Below are 19,287 nucleotides of genomic sequence, written 5' to 3'. Positions count from 1 at the left end.
GAATCAGTTCAGTTGATTTTCAAAAATTGGCATTAAAATGTCCTGGAAACACAGGAAAGTTGACGAGGAGGTTCAAAGATCATCATTTAAAAGACGTACTGCGGAACAACAAAGTTGCGAGTTTATTTTAATGCTTAGGCCATCACATATACAAAAACGACATCATCCTTCACATTGGGATGAGTAAATAAAAACAATAAATTGTGTTTTAAGACTTGAATAGGAGTCGTGGGTGCTCATTAATTTGACGATTAATGTTGTGATTGTTTGTAGGCAGAAAGTAATGCGGCCCACATGCTACCGGTAATAGATATATTTGACCCACTAGTACATAAAGTTTGCAGACCACTGAACTATATACCTTCTCAGGAATATCCTTTGATTTTGTGTTATCAATAGACATGTAACCATGAGCATAAGAAATATATTCTTTACTATTAGTTTTGTTAAACAGTCCCAAGGTTGGTGAAAACACAGCTGATACAACAACATGACCATAGGCTGAAACAGAAACAATAATATGGTAATACTAACATAAGAAAAAATGATGACCAATAATAAATGAACAGTGCCCAATGTTATATCAGTACCGAGAAGTGATAAACTCTATTTTTCGGAGTAGCGAACAATCCAAGTCAATTTAAAGCAAAATAGCTTGAAGACATGATAGAAGAAAGTAAGCAAATATAAAATTTTCAAAAGAGATTTCATACAAATATCAAAAGAAGGACACAGTGTGCAAGTGATTGTTATAAATGATATCGATTTTGATAAATTAAAAACAATTATGCAAAAAATAATATAAGGAATTTTGATAAAGAGTGACTCATAAAGTGTTGCTCATAACTTCTGCAGACCAAATATTGTGAAAAGTTAATCAATAATTTTTGGGGAAGCTGACTCTGATGACTGTATGGTCGTATCGCTGCTCCCAGTCTATACCAAATGACCTTGAGTTTATTGTTGTATATTTTTATTATTGTTGCAATGTTTGTTTTTATCGTTGACGAATAATAAATCTCTCTCTCTCTCTCTAACAGAATATTCCAGAATAGGATAGATATTTCATATTTAATCCAGAGTAGTCAATATGCCACATTGAATCCTATAGTAGGCCTAGCATGCTAACAACAAGTTAGAGTGAGGGAGAAAAGAAAAAGTTACCTGGAACAACACATTGTGATGGTTGAATACTGAACGGTATGTTTGAAATTTTGCCATGATGTTCTTCAAGTCTTACATTTACAACTTTTGGTTGAATATCATAAGACAAGGAAGAACCTTCGGTCAAATTCTAAAAATAAAAGTTTCATCTTTAGACCAGGGGTTCCCAAACTAGGGTTTATGTACCTTTTAAACCAAATCACTTACAGATCGTTCCGTCAGACCAGACTCTGGTGAATCATTATAGTACATTTCATTTGTATGACGGATTTCGGCAGATTGCTTTGGTTCGTATTGTTGAGGTGTGATTTCATTTCCATCAGAATCTCTTCTTGGAAATGCAGATCCATACCAAACATTTAAATCTAACAACTTCCTATCATCAAGTTCTGCAGTATTTAATACACACCAATCGACTCTGATGTCTGACAAAAATTGATAGCGGCATAAGTTGAAGTTAATATAGTTGAAAATTGTTTATTAAAATGGTATACATCAGACAAAGTTAGCATGAAATAATATGAAACATTCTTCTTCATTGTACCAGCCAATCATAATAAAAGTCGTGTTTGAATTCAAAAATTTTTAACATTTTATTGTCGAATAAGTTATAAATAGGGTAAATTGAATGAGTTTGCGCTGTCTAGTCAACAAATGATCTAGAAGTAAAACTGTGAAAAAATAATTTATAATCAATGACACATGACTAAATAAATTTATGCAAGTTATTTAGGAATATAAGTTGACTTGGGTTTTTTAACTGTCTTTTTATTTAAAACATACTTTACACTTTTTGGATGATTGTTTATGAATTGGTGGATAATGTACAACACAAAAAATAGTATAAAAAACATTGTCATCTCTGCCAGAAATAAAAAAAAAGCAACTGATCATACCAACAGGACTGGTGTTGTTGACCTTGACTTTCCTCTGTACTTGTGGACCATCATTGATATGAGTGCCAAATCGCACAACTGCCATCTTATTTTCCTGGCCAGCCACAACTTGAAACTGCAGAGGACAACCAGTCACATCCAGTTCCAGTGGAATGTGTTTCAAAGGCAAGCCTGAACGATAAACAAGATAAGGCATTGGAAATATCAAAACACAAAGATTCTCCTACACACTCTAATTTTACAAAGGTAAATCTTCAGCAATAAAAAGATAGAATGTTTACATTAATTATAGCCGCCAGGCATAGATAGGGTCATGATTACCTACATAACAAAATTCCAGTTCGTCCAAGGCCATTAGCTCACTATATCTGGATTCATGTTAGAGAAAAACGCCTCAAAAGTGGAAGATCATGATATATTTCAATTGACATGATAATAATGAAAACTAAACATTGTAAATAAAAAAGAACAGGTATACAAAAACAAACCTTCAATATCACATTCAACAACATCCAAATATTTCCCCCACATATTAGAATAGCATTCAATTTCAATAACTTGGGTTTGAAAAGGTTCAAGGAATCCAAATGATGGTAAAACGACAAAAGCAGCTCCATGCCCTGCACTCAACATTAGATTGCAGTGGTCTGAAATGATGTTGCAAATGAAATGAAACAAGAAAAAGCAAAAAAGTTTAACCAATTATAAATTATTTTACGTTTGTTAATAATACCAAATACAAGCCTCTGCAAAAGCAGGGGTGAGCCCATGGAGATGTTTGACTATATGAACCTCTCAACAAATTTCAATAGTTAAAAAATGCTAAAAGTAAGAATATATACCTTTATATGCCTGCTTCTTGGTTTTAGCCATAGGGTCTGCTAGATTAGGAGTTCTACCCAACATCATTCTTCTTGTATTTGCACTTTTAAAATCAAATTTACTTGTTGGAGGAACTGGAGGTTTAGCCTGCAATAAAATATCAGAGAAAAAAATGTAAAACAGAATAAGAGTTTGAATGAGATATTTTCACCAAAAAAAAAAAAGACAATCATAATATCTTTTTGCTTTTCCATCGCCCATTGTCTTATTAATACTTCAACTACTTTCATTATGATATATCATATTAACCAATATGCCTCAGTAAGTAAGTTCAAATCCTTTTTCAAATTCCTGTGGATCCTCCTGTAGTATGTGTACCGGGTTAAGGTTAGGCCATAATTTTATTCCGATTTTCCTTTAGTGCTATTACGAGTTTGGGGACTGTTCGTGTTAGCCAAGTAAATATACACCATGCCCATAGCCTTCCATACCTTTACACTACTTGATGTAAAGTAGGCAAACAAAATTAGTTACCTCCATATTGGTACACATACTTCTGGGGCCCCTTCCTGTAAACCATAATCTTCAAATAAAATAATGTCCATTAAATACACATAAATAATAAATATCTTACTGCAAAATTTTTCACAGAAACAGACCATGGTGCTCGGATAGCTGTCGTATTCTCAATGGTTAGTTTTCTTCGTGCAACTGAACCAATCGGTACAGGATCTTTAAACTTGACTTTCAACTCTTCACTATAAAATCAAATATAAAGTTGCTCTTTTATGTCATGTCAAGTTCAATGTTCTGCCACACAAATATAAAATGATGCAACCAATCAAATTCTCAGCTTTATGAATAAAACTTTATACAGAATTTGGCAAAGTTATCAAATTGTAAATAAACACTTTTGAGACAAGTACAGCATGGACTCAAGATGGCGCTGCACAACAATTCAATATGCTTTTTAGAATCAGGGAATTCCCCTGTGTATCATTTTGATGCAATGCTGTTCTGGCAGTTGTAGTTGGGTTGTTTCCTTGAAATAATCTATTGAGGAAGTAGTATAATCATACAATATTATATTAAACTAAATTATAATAGACAGGTATCAATACTGGTAGATTATGTAAAAAAAGTCTTCATAAATGTAAAAATAAACTACCTGTAATAAACAAAACAAAAAAATAAGAAGGATCAACATTTATGCTGATGCGACACTGATTCATAAAAATATGATATAGGGGAAATGATAATAGGCCTACATATTTATACGAAATATAACCAAAATGTTTAACTGTGTTTCGAAATTTGGGATATGTCATTTTTTTAATTCTAGGAGGGAAATTATTCTAAATTTTAACCCCAATGTATCAGATGGTTTTCCAAGCTTGGCAGATGTGGTGGTTGTGTACAAAACATTGAGCTGTAAAACTATAATCTCAAGCTCTTGTCAACAAATTTGAGTATTGGTTCATTACTTTTGCAATGTCAAAAAGTCACAACAAGTCTTAAGTATTCTATGCTTGGCAAATAGAAGGGTAGAATTAGTACCCTGTGGAGAATTGGATAATATTCTTGATGTTTTATTTTGAAAAGCTTCTATTGTTTTTGACAGTTTGCTAATTACAGAGTATAACCATGCAACAAAACTATAATGACGATGAGGCTATAATAGGGCAGATTAAATCATACACAATCTGTATTTGGAAGAAAAACATTTTCACTGTTATTCCAACTAATGGCAACATACAAATAGGCAAAGAGCTCTGGTAATGCTTTAAAAATAATGAATGGTATGCAACTATGCATCTTTCAACTAATGGAAAATATGGGCTAATACCTAACTTACCATTCAGAATCAGGGGTTGAATACACCACGGATAGGGGTTTAACGTTTGCGTAAAATCCCATGACAATTGGTTTGTTCATTCCTTCAACATAACAAGGTACCACGAGACTTGATATTTCTCCTTCAATATGACTTGCAAATGTTATCTGTATATAGAAAACTTTTGATGTATAAATACAGGTAAATTCTTTTGATTGATTTTTTTTTGAGTCTCCTGAGTAATCAAAGGCTTTATGTAATTTTTTAGTGGTAACAGTCATTAATAATAATTTATTTTGCAAATACAGTACACATTCATTGTAGAATTCAAAATTCATTAAATTCATCAGGTGTTTATCAAAGAATTGAATGTTAATTGAGCTGACTATATTATAACCCAAATATTAAAAAGTCCCTAAATTCTTGTAACCTGGAATGTTTTGCCTGATTCATCACATTTTCAGTTAAGCAATGGGCATATGTTAAAAACACCAGACCGAAAAAGCCAGTTTGTACAAAATAAAGTTACCTGAATTTCTAGCTTTTCTCTAGGTGCAAGAATTCCTTCACTAGGATGGATTGTAACCATGCAGTTCTCTGCTTGCTTTCCTAACAATTTCCCGAATTTAAATTTTGCTGACAAACTCGTCTGATTGAGAAGAAATGCATTCTGTACTTGAGGTACAGATAAAAAAGCATTCTTGCATATCACTTCACATTCCAAAAAACATGCCTGTGAATAGTGTAGAAAAAGTATAAGTGCATGATGAAAGTATATCCTATTTTCTTGCTAATAAGCCGTTTCTGGACCTATTTTGCAGCCTAATTTCCTGATGTCGGCTTATTGGGCGGCTCAGCTCATTTATTTTTGTGGCAGGGGGGTTGGTCAGCATTATTAGCTTTGGGCCAGAAAACACCAGAAATGGGGGACAATAGCATGCCTTCCCTGTCAGCCAAACTCCCTTAGGCAGATGTCACTCGGAGAATATTTTGCATGTCCTGTTTCAAATATCTGCTAATCGCGGACCCGTATCCCGTAGATAGCGACGAATTGACGAAAAATTCAGAATTGGATTGGAATCAACATCGATTACAAGCAATTTGAGATTCTATTTTAAATGAATAACGAACCAGATAAGCACGAGATAATTGCATGTCGCAAAAGCTTTGTCACAACATTGATCATCTCTCAGTTTATTTTGCTTGCGATTACCACTTTTCCAAACTTCTAACAATCCAGACAAAATCCCTTATATATATATATACTGATTTTCTTAGTTTAATCGACGAAATATTAGCTGAGTATCACTAACATAGGCCTATTGAAAAAAAAAACAGCGGGGAAAAATATGTCACTCATTACACTGTTTTGGCAATCGAGAATATTTTTGGCCACATTCTTTAAGATTCTGCCAAAATTGGCAATTTCTTATTAATAAGTCATGTACTCTGGATAACTCAAAGCTTAGTATTAGGTATATTCTAATCATTGCAACTCTGATTGATTGATTACCTATGGATTCCTTAGTTAGAATATTTTTGGAATGACTATATCCGAGGCATACCCATGCCATGCATCTAGTAATATAATCTGATGACTGATTATATAATCATATAGCAGTGAGGGCATGGTTCACAATATGGGAGAGCCACCTTATCAACCTTAATTGGCACATACATGCCTAATTCGATCCCAATAATAAGCCTTGATAATAATAATACCTTTGGAGTTTGGACATCAGCAGTTACAGCAAGATTGGATGATTTTCCGTCTTTTATATCCAGATCAAGCACGGTTGACAATTGCTGTGTTTTCGTTGGTGTATAGGTGATTTTAACATCAACTTTTCCTAGAGGACTCAATTCACCAAAATCAGGAGTGATATCTAACTCCGACCTTGAAAAAGGAGCAAATCTAAAAACCTGTTTACAGTAATCAATTGCCAGAATCCAGTTTGGTAGATAAGGTTTTTTCAACGAGCCAACCCCAATTACTAATAGTAGTTTGTATATTTTTGAACTAATCAAGTTATACTGCCTCACTTACTTCTCTAATCCTGCAGCTTTGAAAAAATGCTCAGATTCAGAAAATTCCCATATTGCTGGTAGCTGAGTTGTGTTCCGAAATGTAACTTTTCTTACAACAGTATCTCCTAGTCGCACGAGGCCAAAATCAACCATTGGGTTCACTAAAAATGAATCAAAATTTGAAATTAATTCACTTCATTCGAGAAAAAGCCAGTCATACACCTAAAGTTAACAACAGATCAAAGTTAGCAAGGATTGTACTACTGTTGATAAATTTTTCATTCTGTTTGCATTTAAATTGCTGCAACTAAAAATTGTTAGATCTTGTCAATAACAGTCATTGATCAAAACCAATTACAGTAAAGCTCAGTAACTAAATCAAGAAAACATCAAATTTTTTTTGATATAAAAATATAGAAATTGTTTACTTACTAATGACAACTTTTGGGCCATCAATATTTGCCTGGATATTCAAATGAATGGGTTGATCAAGATGATCAATCTTGCATTGTAAGTCACATGATAATGGACCTGGCTTGGATCCAGTAATGCTAACTTCAAGTTCAGTATAATCACCGGGGTCAATCATACCCATGGGAGGCTCAACTTCAAGGATATCAGGTTGTGATTGTGATGTCCATCTGTACTGAACTGGAGCAAGACTAAAGCGAAGTAAAAATAAATTTGTGTGAAATTCTTCAGGATAAAGCAGGAAAACAAATATCAACGGGATGGCGGACACCGGAACGTAGTATGTGTACCAGGTTAAGGTTAGGCTATAATTTCAGGTACAAATACCATGCGGTCACTTGGCTATTCCCCGAACTCATGATAGAACTAAAATATGGAAAATTGGATGCCAATTATGGCCTAACCCTAACCTGGTACACATACTACATACGGGGGCCGCCATCTTGGTTCACATACTACGGGAGTACCCAAGAATGTGATGTAAAGTAGGCTATTAAATTCTTATATTTTGTATACTTAATTAATGAAAAACTTATAGATGACAAATTGTGTTTGTGAAAAAATATACAAAAAATCAGATTTTATTAAAGACGTCTTGATAATATGGAAAACAACAACGGCCTGCCATTCAGTTACCAGTTGAAGGATTCCATTGACTGAATTTTTCAGAATGTTCTTAATTTAATGAGCATTCAAATATCTGCATAAGGAATCGGTTAGCAACGCACATATGACACATTATTGATGCATTGTGAGCCACAGAATATTGTTCAAATAATATTGACAACACTGAAGTACATTGGAGATGGAGTATTATCTATTGCAGAGGTGGTCAAATTCAGCCCGCGGGCCAGATCCGACGAAACAATAAATCTGAGAATAAAAGTCCCATATTTTTATGCAAAGATTAAAATTCCTCGGTTTTAGAATTTTTTAACACAATATAATATTTAGGACTTGGTGTAAAATACTTTTTTACTAACATATAGGCGAATCATTTTTTAACCTCGAGATCTCAGTATTTATTCTATAAATATTATTTTGTAATATTTGATGTATTACCGGTAAGCATGATATATCATAAAAATTTGCTGATGATTATTAGAGAATCAATCATTGATATTACCTATAATTTGCCATCTTGAATGGCCTTTTCACCGTAGTACCCTCCAACATCGAGCCAGGTACAATAATAGCAGGAGGATGAACCAATACAGAATAGGGAATGCTGTCTCCTTTCAATTCTATCTCCATAGCAATAACTTCTCGAAATTGGTTTTGATTTGATTTTACCGCTATGTTCGTAGCCTTAAGGAATGAACATTTTGAAAGCCAGGTATTGAAAAGGAAAGAATAGATAAAATAATATTTCTAGGTCATGTGAAGTTTGACACTGGTCTGAATCCATCATAGAAAATCAAAATAACCAAATTGATCAATGCTGATCATCAATCTTCAATCCGAGGTTGTACTAGTCAAAAAATAAAGACATACCGGTAAGCGATTCTATCAATTGTTTTTGTTTTGCAAAAATTGCACTGCCTATCCTATTCCTATAGTGATTTATGTAATTTTCCATATGAACATGCCCCTGATTTAGAATGTATTCAATATTTCATATTCAAAAATATTTTCTCAGAATGTATTCGAAATAATAAAATATTTGGAAATCCCCGTTCCCACCAAATCCGGTCTTGTGGTGAGTGGGCAATCAGATTTATAAAGAAAAATACTTGGTCCAGAATGACCATCCTCTGTCCGGTTCAGATAAACCAGTGTAATCACTCTCTTCTATATAATTTACTTACATTTGTCAAGTTATTACTAAGTTTAGTAGGGCTGTCCTTTCTAGGTATTTCATTTGTTGAAGAACTTTTTGAATGTGTCGTCAAATTGGAAGGTAAAGGATATTTTCGTCCAGCATGTTGTGATGGAATTGACTGAAAGACAACATTACATAAAATTTATTAGATATGTATTATGCTTATAGTATAAGGAAACTGAATTTAAATAAAAGTTGTTTTGGATTCTTAAAACAAAATGAAGTTTCTTATTGATATTCTTTAATAGGGAGCATTTGTTAACATTTTGAAAATTTCCAAATACTGCCTGCATAATCTAATGTGAAAAAGGTCTGGTGTGGATAGTTCTGAAGGCCATATCAAATTCCAATCAATACTTTCTTACAAAATTCAATACATTGCAAATGCTGTTTGCTGGGATTTTTTTGCCTTATATTGGGAACATTTAAGCTTTAGCCTTACGGTAAATTAAAATAGTTCGTTGAATGTTGATTTCAAACTTATATGAGATATGTAATGTACTGTCAATATCTTTGCTAATAACAAACATTTGTGTGCCATTAATGATGTGCGAATAGGAATATACGAAATGCGAATATACAAAAAATTGAGAAAATCTCTATACACCAACCTCCTGAGCTACATTATGCAAATTATCTTTCCTTGCTTGATTTTGTTGGCTGGCAGATGATTCAGGTATGTTACTCAAAACAAGATGTAATACATTCTGGTAATTTCCAACCTGAAATCATTAAAATAATTCACTGACTGGAAGAAGCACATCTTCAAAATTATTGGAATATATTTTGTGTTTGTCTATCATTGCACAAGAACAAAATCATTCTACTTTCTCAAACAAATATAACTTGAATGCAATTGGTAGTAATATCATCATTAAAATATTCATCCGGGTTAAATTTGACAAAACAGCATTATTTACATCAATTTCTTTGCCATTTTAAACAATGGGAATGGAAATATGTAATCAATAAGGCATTATTACGTTGGAAAAGTCGATAAGATGGCTCAAACATATGATACATCACAAATTTTTGAAGAAAATAACTCTTGGATAGTGAACAAATCCAATATAGCATGAAAAATAACTATCCACCTCGGCAATGCACATCGTTAGACGTGACTACTAGAAAACGCCATAGCTGGCCATGTAGCGGTAAAACTTTGGACAATACATCATCCCTCTCAGGATTAAAATCAGTGAACAGTGTTGAGTACATTTTATGGGACAGCCATTATAATATTACAATTTTGAAAACGTCAAAAAATAAATGAATTAAAATTTCTGGTTCTTTATAGATAATTAAGATAATTAAGGTTGTAGTAATATAATAAGCCATGGCATCCATAATCTGCAAAAATCTTCACGTAAAGTAAATGTATCTAGCAAGTATAAACTTACAATATGAGGGGCAAAAGTCACAACAAACTCATGAATTCCATTAGGCTGTAATGTTCCTCTCTGTGGTTCGATGAAGTATGCAGGTGCTTCATCAGGATAAAATTCAAAATGATTGATTAAGTTTTGTTCATCAGGTCGCAACGATGTCTGTAGATTCGGTTTCAGAATATGCCATGTGTAAGGCATTTCAACATTACTGAAAGTTAAAGTTATTTCATGATAGAATAAATGACCCAACCTATAAAAGTGATATACACAAATGTACATTAATTCAATACATACTTAAAATCCAAAAATGTCATGAAATGAATATAAATCTAGCAACTTATGGTAAGAGATCCTAATTTGCAAGATGCAGGATAAGATAGGATATGATTTACATATTTATCCCGGGGGAGAGGAAAATCAATAAGACGGCTTAATCATATGGCGAACCACGCACGGCCTCTCGTCCGGTTAACAGTCCAGGTCGGGCATGGGATTAGTTAGCCAGTTATTTGTTTTCGGAAGCATGGACTTGATGGTGGGGAAAGCCGTAACCGACCAGCGTTTACGTGAATCACCCTACGACGGCGAGGAGTCCAGCAATCCTCTCGCACCTGATCATCCCCGCATGGGATTCGAACCTGCGAACCCACGAAGTGTAATCAGAGATGCGGTGGCAGAGCGTATTCCTAACGCTTAGAATGATGCGCCACAACGCCAAGCCGAAACAATTAAAACTTCGCAACTATGGTTGCAAAAATGAACAGACATATTTTGAAAAAAAAAATCTTCATCAATAGTACCTCAGATAATATGATATTTATTATAGCATCAATCATTGTTAAAAATTTGTTACAAAAAAACAGTTACCAGGCTGACTGGCTTTGTTGGCCTAGACATCATGACCTTAACATGTTAGCATTGCAAGTTAAATTTGATTCAAACTACACAAAAAATTGTTTCCTGTTTTATACGAATAATTGGCAAAACAACAAAGTTGATATTATGAAGTAGCTAACATCTTTAGCAGGCTATTTCTATGTATTTTGTTTTTGTTTCTTCAAGAGCATTTGTCCAAAGCAAGATCATGTGCATTTACAAGTAGGAGTACACTGAGAGTGAATGAATGAGAGCTCATAGCCGAGTGTGGACAAGTTCTGAATGTTCAATTTTTATATTATGAGACACTCATGAACAAACATTTGTGAAACCATATCAATTATGAGTTCACAGTGTACTCCATCTCCACTCCATCCATTTTTTAATGATACCAAAACATACTCACATTGAGTTGTGTACCAAGAGTTGTTTCATATAAAAAGAATGGGGGTTGAGTGGCGGAAACCTAATTAGATGATCAGCAGTAACATCTGAAATTTCCCCAAGTTTCGGGGAGTCTTCACCACCATCTGATACACTAACTAATTCTACTGCAGCAGCTTGTCCTTCACCTAGAACAAATGAGAAAATAATCATTGGATTAAAAGACCACCCATATCTCCTTGCTAGTTCTCTCAAATTAGGCAATTTAAACAATAATATAGAAATGCATGCTTGTTATATACGGTCAACTCAACATTCAGTGAGAAATCTCACATAGGAAAGTGAATGTGTCGCAACCCATTACACTTAAGCTGCATGTTTCAAACACGATGGAAAAGTCAAGCGTCAATCTATGCAATCTTCAGGTGCTTTTGTAACGAAAACAGATAGGGAGAAAAGTGAATAGCTGTAGTACATACAAACATCTTCTTTATAGTAATTACTCATAGTAGAACAAAGATTAAAACTTTTAAGTAAGGTTTTTATGGAAGTTGATTATAAGATTGAATGCACAAAACTCCTACGGACATAAAAAGGCCTGAAACCTACAGGCATGTGCAACAAGATTTCATTCATAACCTTATATAGGCATGAGAAGTATTAGAATATTATGCAAAGTTCGGCTCAAATAAATTTAACACTGGTTTTATGAAATATCCAAATACCTCAAAGTGAGGTCAACAGCAGGTGTCTGGCATAAGCAGCAAATAAACAAAACCATTTGATTTTCGAAAGCCTTTATCAATCAATGTAGCATAAGTACCCACCATCAATGGTAAGATCCTGAACCTGACAATTATCACAAACTATTACAAGATTTTCTTTGTAGTTTTCTGTGTCTACTGGAGAGAATACAAGCTCGAGAACCATTGTTTGACCAGACAGTAACTCAAATACAGCCGGTTGTATTCGGAAAACACCAACATCTAGTGAACCAGGACTCACAACAGTCTGAAAGCAAAACAAAACAAAACTATTTTTAAGTAAAATTGAAACCATTCCATGCAATATATTATTGAGCAAATCAGCAAGTGACCTTTTGGCTTCATTGAAAGGCAATTTCTACATAAGAATTCCTCCAACATTAAGTTACAATACAATCATTCACAAACCATGTTGCCATAGTGATTTGAGTTGGTTATTCAAGTTTCAGCTGTTATTAGATAAAAGAGTAATTTATTACCTAACAATATTTTGTCTTCAAATTTGTCTAATAAAATATACTCAGAATATTGCAAAAGCAGATACAATACTAATCAAATTCATACTGATTGTGATGAATTCAGGGTGCTTTTAAAAGGATAAATACATTAAACCAGGATGGTCCAAGGTTGCGAGGTTGAAGGACCGCAAAAACTAACCACGCTAAATCAGCTCTGCTTTTCGTCACTGCTGTCACATGGCCCCGCTTGAAAACAGAAGAGTGTTTTCACTGAAATAAAGACACAAAACGTCTCTCCAAATTAGGAGTTGCGAGATGCGAGCTTCCCATATTGGCCCCGTTTTGACGTTTATAGATACAAGATTGATGTTCCGTGATTTCAACAAATATCATTCTTGACATCGGGATTAGGAGAAGGTCTTAAATCTCTATGCTTAGTTGGAATAGCTAAAAAAAACTCAAAAATGTTTTGCCAATAAATACAAATCTCTGCCAATGGTTTAGTATACACTAAAATTGTTCTGCGGACCGCACAAAATGTGTCCAGGGTTTGGATCACCTTGTATTACACTATTTTTATAACTGCTATTACTTTGAAATTAGCAGCAGGCCACGATTCTTTTTTCAAAATACAAAATCTTCCATTTCCACCTCGATTTTTCACAATAATTTCTTCAACTTTTGTTCCACCGACTAGACATTGGCCGCATCGTAGATTTTGAGATACTGAAAAGTATGAGTAATATAAGAAACAAATACCAGGTCATGATAAATCATTACCTACCAAATAGCGCAAAATTGTGCTCAAATTTAAATTGTGTTAGGTCGTTCAAACTAGCAGAGCATCTTGCAATATTATCCATATCACTATAAACCAGAAATATTCAATGGCAGGCTATTCGTCCTAATTCAATTATCACTTGATTTATCAGATGCATTTAAACCATTATTGGTCTAATTGCCTTATTCTGATATGAATCCAGGTAACAACACTGGCAGAAATAGAAGTAGAGAGATGTGCTAGGAAACAGCTGGATTTTTCGCCACCAAGCCTTACGACTTTTCCACAATCCAAGTCAGCTACAGCTGGAACATTTAACTGGTAGTCTGGTTGAACTCTATGGTTTACCCCATGATTAATTGAACCCTCACATTAAAAATTGTATTACACAAAAAAAAGGGTTATTATTTCTAGATCCCAGTCTCAGAAACGTCATACTCAATTTCATTGAAAATTTCCAGCATGCAGTTGTCAGCTTTTTTTTCTGATACCCAGAAAGTTTTGCACCAGAATCATGAGTCAAGGAATTATGTTGTAATGATACGATTCATATTTCATATATTTTACCGAATTTTAAATCATGCAAGTGGTCAACAAAATAACTACAACAAATACATCCAGCAGCAAAATGCTGTGCTTCTACTCAAATTTTTGTTCATATGTATATGGCATCATGTCAGAGGTTATTGCAGCTGGAGGTATTTATGGATTTAATTCAAACATGAAAATATAAAGCACATCTTACTTGTTAAGAATGGAGCTTTCCTTTCTGCTTTCAATAAAACTGTGAGCGGTTCTTCCGATTGTGACTGTACCAATACATAATCTTCATAATTAGCAAGTGAATCAGGCATAAATCGCACATTGAATTGAGCGCTCATACCAGGCGCTACTAATCCATGAACTCCCGGGTATTTACCTGAATAAAAAGAAAAACAGCTGTATAATATAACAAAGATTTTGGATGAAAAAAACAAGACCTTCAAAAAATACAACTTACAATAACTAAAAATAACCCAATGAATTCTACAGCATATGCCAACTTCTGAGCAATATTAGCATGCATTATTCCCATGCATAGCCCAGATTAATGTATTCAATTTGACCATTGCTATACTTGTACTGTATCAATTTAGTACAGAAACTATTTATAATTCGTAACTGGCAAAGTTTTAATCTGCTTGCTGATGAGTGGTACAATGACAGGATAAGAGAGCAGTATCATGAATTAATGTCAATAGCTCTTAAACATACCAGTAGATTTCAATTTTACTATCAGTACTATACTACTTTTAATGGAGGTCAGGAGATCTTGATTTGAGCGAGCATTCGGAAAAAATATCTTAAAGTATCTTAAATTAACTATGGCTAATTTGGTACATCTAGTGCATAATATGAGGCAAGTTAAATATAATGCTCATTCCATCCACATTAAAATACTATTTATTATTATACAATTATGGCCCAAATAGAGCAGAATAAAACAAAACACACAACAACAATATGGTCATGGATTATAAACAATAATACACAATAACAAAAGAAATTATTATTAAGAATAATTATTAGCATAATTGACAGAACTCGATAAAGGGTTTTAATTTGTTCCAGCAGATCAACCATGGTTGGCCTAACCAACAAAACCCCAGTAGTTCTCTAAGTCAGAATAAATACTTGTTCAAATTTTTAGGAAAACACCTACAAAAAGTTAAGTAAAAAAATGCCAAAAACAAGTTCAAAATTTGAAGATGACAAAATTTACCCAATCCGAAGGAGAAAAATGAAGTAGTTGGAGGAATAACTCGTAATTGTCGGCAAACTGTGCTGATGTTTTTCAATTCAAGAACAGCCTGAATAAAATGGTTTCACAGTTAACAGTTATTGGGAAGAACTTGAAAAAACTAAACAAACACAAAACAGTGACATAAAATTTTGTTCGCCTTTGTGTAATTTTCCTTGATATTAACATTAAACTTTCAAAGCACATTTGTGTATGAGTTTGACAAAATCAATGTTAGGGGAACATACCTATACCATAAATAAATAGGAACTCTCAAGATAATTTACAGACGTACTCTCTATTGTTTCGCTATGCTAATTTCATAACAGATTAAAAGTTGTGGCATTATTTTTCATTCTCATGATATTACGGTAATAATGACAAATTTTCTTGTATAAGAGATATTCACCTCATAAACTCTTCCAACTCTCCATTCTGAAAATAATACAACATTTGGTTTTGACATGAAAATTTGAACAGGCTCTTTCGTAATTCTATGAAAAAAAACAACATTACAAGGTTTAGATAAAGACTTCATTTGTTGTCAAAAGAATAATTTAAAATATATTGAAATAGGGGAATAGAGAAGAGAGATTTCCATATTTGTTCCAAGGGAAGCCGATAGTATAACAGAATATTATAGCAACCAGGACTTGCCATCTGCTTATCAGTCCAATGATGATTATAACAAGCAAGTCATGCAGTATGATCACGATTTGCAATGAAAAAGTATTCTTGTTGAAATGAAAATAACATATTTCACTATCTATCAAGCATGTAGCCAACCTAGCTTGGAACTAATTAAGAGCACATATTGAGCATAGTCCCAGGGACGAGGGTGAAAGTGCAGACACCACAGGTAAGTGCCCTACTCTAAGAGACAGATTAGTCAGAGCAAGATTGAAATCAGAAACACCAGTCAAAAAGAATCCTGGATTTTTCAAATGTGGCAGAAAGTCATGCAGCACTTGCCAACATTCCGAAGAAAGAAAAATTGCAACAAGCAGACACAAGGACGTAGAAATGAAAATTAATCAGAAAATTACTTGCAACTCGGAGAATGTCATCTACTTAATAAGCTGCAAAAAGTGTGGCATGCAATACATAGGAGAAACGGGAAGACATCTAAAATATAGAATAACTGAACATATCAGAAGTATTAAAACCCAAAACAAAGATTTAGTTGTAGCGTAGGTGCACATTTCACCCAACCGGGACATTCACTTAAAGACTTCAGTGTCATTGGCATTGAAAAACTATTCCATGACCACAAACAATCAATATATTATAATTGACTCAAAGAAGACTTTTCTGGTCAGCATCATCCAATGCTGAGAAACACAAAACACCATTGTTTAATTTGAATCTCAATTGTTCAATATAAAACAAAGAGAGAGATCTCATCAATGTCATCTCATTTCAGCCACCCGCTGTTATTTAATCAAGAATTCACTGATTTAATTGATTATTTAACATGCGTAACTCTCATTCTCTTATACTGATCGTTGAAATATGTATGTAACCGCTTTTCTTGTTGTAGTTGAACTATGTATGTCTGAAGAAGTCTGACCTTGGTCAGACGAAACGTTACAGAAATATATTTGTGTTAGTGTGCAGCAAGACTCTTGAATCACTTAGGATAGTTATCTTTACTCTTGCTACAGCATCCTTGCACTATATGCATACGGATCCGCCGACACAAAAGCATAGAAGAAGGATAAGTAGTTAGTCTCGCAGAAACCAAATCATTACCACAGGTAATAATGCTATTTTCTTGATTTATCACCAGCATTATGTTCTGCCATTTTTCAAATTGACTTCAAAAGGGTCGCCCTCACTTCGGTTCTACCTTGTTGAATGCAATGCTTGCACGCTTCTGCTGACCACCCTGGCCAGGGCCAGGGTAGCATGAAACACTGACCAGTGAGTCAAATAGTTGAAGAAATAAACATATTGGCAGTTCTGATATATCATTAACTACTAATTTCTGGTTAACAAAACAATATTTGCATAACCACCACTCACGTTTCTTCCATTACAGCTCTACCAGATCTGATGACTAATTGTTTAGGTTGTTCTTTAACAAGGAGTTTTGAAGCTTTCGGGACAGTAAGGGGTAGATAACGAGGATTCTTCAGAAAATTATGTCTAAAAATAATTGAAAAAGTTGAAGACAATTTAGGTATCAAACATATCCATTCATGGAAAATTTATATTTCTGGACATTTGCTGTTTTCAACAATCACAGCTTGATTGATAGTCTCAATAATTTGCTTCATTATTAATTATGGAAATCTTTCACGTTTTTACAATAATAATCTACCTAAATATTGGGACTTAATTATTATCTGAGGTATTTTACCGCAAACACCATCAGTAATCTAACAAATCTAAGTTATTTTAATCACGGTGAGTCGATGACTATATAAGCTATTAGTGTTATATTGAAGCAATATTAAGCCTCAATATGGACATTGCCACCCTACCGTTCTTCCATCCTTGCAAGGTCAGCCCGATCGATAACTCTTTGATCATGATTCATATCTTCATGCAATTTATCTCTTTTTTCTCTTCCGTCATTATTTTTACTTTTTTTGTGTGCTCTGATCAAAGTACGAGGTGGACTACTTGTTAAAACATCTGAACTTGTAGATAATGTTGTCTGCGTTTGTTCTTCATCTTTTAGTTGAAGCTGATTAAGAATACATAACTTATAAAGTATAGGATAGTGATAATGAATATGAGTAAAAAACTTATGAAGAAAACAATTTAAATGATCATTGGAGTGAAATGGCCATCACATCAAACATGCTTGATGAAATACATAGTTTAACAAAGTCTGGGAATGATTAGTGACATACTGGATCAGTGGTAAAAGATTAACTGAAACTTTTATAAGTTTATTTTGAAATCTCACTTACCGGTAATTACTAACTTCTTTAGTATACAACATACAATAATGATTAAACATTTTTGTATTCCATATTCTAATATTTAAAAAACAAGGAAATATCTTGTGACTCTTAGTGGAAATGCAGCAGTGGAAAGTATCCCAGTCGGGCAAATAAGATGGCAAAAGAGTTAAGAAAATCCTAAAATGACAAGTGATCATCAGTCATTGTTTCCAACCTCTTCAACTGCCAGAAGTTCTTCTTTACTTGTATACCCATCATCTACAGGTCCTCTCAAAAGATGCATAGATGATGACAATGTTTGAATTGCAAAATGTGGTTGCGATGTTGCTGTATAAAGATATGGTCAACTCAAAATTTAAAAAAAATATATTAATGTAACTGGCATACTGAGAAAGACAAAAATCAGCTGTAAGCAATCAATTTAATCAGGACGCTTCAGACTGGTGAGTGGCAAAATGACTCAATGGTGGTCGCTGTATGTTTCAAGACTTCTTTAGGGTATTGATATTGACAAGAAAACATTTTAAACAGGTGAAAAAAACATATCCTGACTTAGAGTGACGAAGTTGAAAGTTGCATGCTTGAATGGGCAGAATTTTTTTATTTGAAGATACAAAGAAGTAAGAAGTACGCTTCTCCTAGCCAAAACAAAACATAATAAGCCATCATGCGAGACTGAACTATTGTTACGTCACAATTTCATTTCTGGTTGTTTAGGATTCTATGTTTTAGGAACTAGCTGACGAATGATAATCTCCGGTTCTGAGGGAAGTTAAATCTAGTTGAATCTAAGCAGTTAGTAGTGACTGGGTTCGATAAAAAGTGAAGGAATTTTGTATATTATTAAATTTTACTTTAGTTCCAAAGGGTCGCTAAAAAATTTGGCCAAGGCAGCTTGGCAAGT

The 19,287-nt window shown here is 33.8% G+C and overlaps 1 protein-coding gene across 1 annotated transcript in view; it reads right to left on the bottom strand.

Annotated features, from left to right (window-relative positions):
- The window catches only part of LOC120337589 (deleted in lung and esophageal cancer protein 1-like), a 67,884-nt gene that overhangs the window by 22,384 nt on the left and 26,213 nt on the right, over window positions 1-19,287 (bottom strand). The window contains exons 6-30 of the mRNA XM_039405425.2: window positions 18,598-18,710; window positions 17,955-18,160; window positions 17,494-17,616; window positions 15,878-15,962; window positions 15,451-15,538; window positions 14,434-14,607; window positions 13,500-13,633; window positions 12,513-12,696; window positions 11,708-11,873; window positions 10,438-10,633; window positions 9,649-9,759; window positions 9,024-9,155; window positions 8,342-8,523; window positions 7,177-7,406; window positions 6,764-6,905; window positions 6,439-6,613; window positions 5,246-5,449; window positions 4,738-4,883; window positions 3,517-3,640; window positions 2,903-3,029; window positions 2,549-2,707; window positions 2,061-2,231; window positions 1,372-1,589; window positions 1,165-1,294; window positions 362-501 (exon numbers count right to left, since the gene is read on the bottom strand). Coding sequence (XP_039261359.2) covers window positions 362-501; window positions 1,165-1,294; window positions 1,372-1,589; window positions 2,061-2,231; window positions 2,549-2,707; window positions 2,903-3,029; window positions 3,517-3,640; window positions 4,738-4,883; window positions 5,246-5,449; window positions 6,439-6,613; window positions 6,764-6,905; window positions 7,177-7,406; window positions 8,342-8,523; window positions 9,024-9,155; window positions 9,649-9,759; window positions 10,438-10,633; window positions 11,708-11,873; window positions 12,513-12,696; window positions 13,500-13,633; window positions 14,434-14,607; window positions 15,451-15,538; window positions 15,878-15,962; window positions 17,494-17,616; window positions 17,955-18,160; window positions 18,598-18,710 — 3,860 coding nt within the window. The remainder of the gene's footprint in view (window positions 1-361; window positions 502-1,164; window positions 1,295-1,371; window positions 1,590-2,060; window positions 2,232-2,548; window positions 2,708-2,902; window positions 3,030-3,516; window positions 3,641-4,737; window positions 4,884-5,245; window positions 5,450-6,438; window positions 6,614-6,763; window positions 6,906-7,176; window positions 7,407-8,341; window positions 8,524-9,023; window positions 9,156-9,648; window positions 9,760-10,437; window positions 10,634-11,707; window positions 11,874-12,512; window positions 12,697-13,499; window positions 13,634-14,433; window positions 14,608-15,450; window positions 15,539-15,877; window positions 15,963-17,493; window positions 17,617-17,954; window positions 18,161-18,597; window positions 18,711-19,287) is intronic.

The sequence above is a fragment of the Styela clava genome, chromosome 10, assembly GCF_964204865.1.
Source record: "Styela clava chromosome 10, kaStyClav1.hap1.2, whole genome shotgun sequence".
Classification (NCBI taxonomy): domain Eukaryota; kingdom Metazoa; phylum Chordata; class Ascidiacea; order Stolidobranchia; family Styelidae; genus Styela; species Styela clava.
Note: the sequence above shows the minus strand (reverse complement) of the source record. Positions and strands in the feature narration are given on the sequence as shown.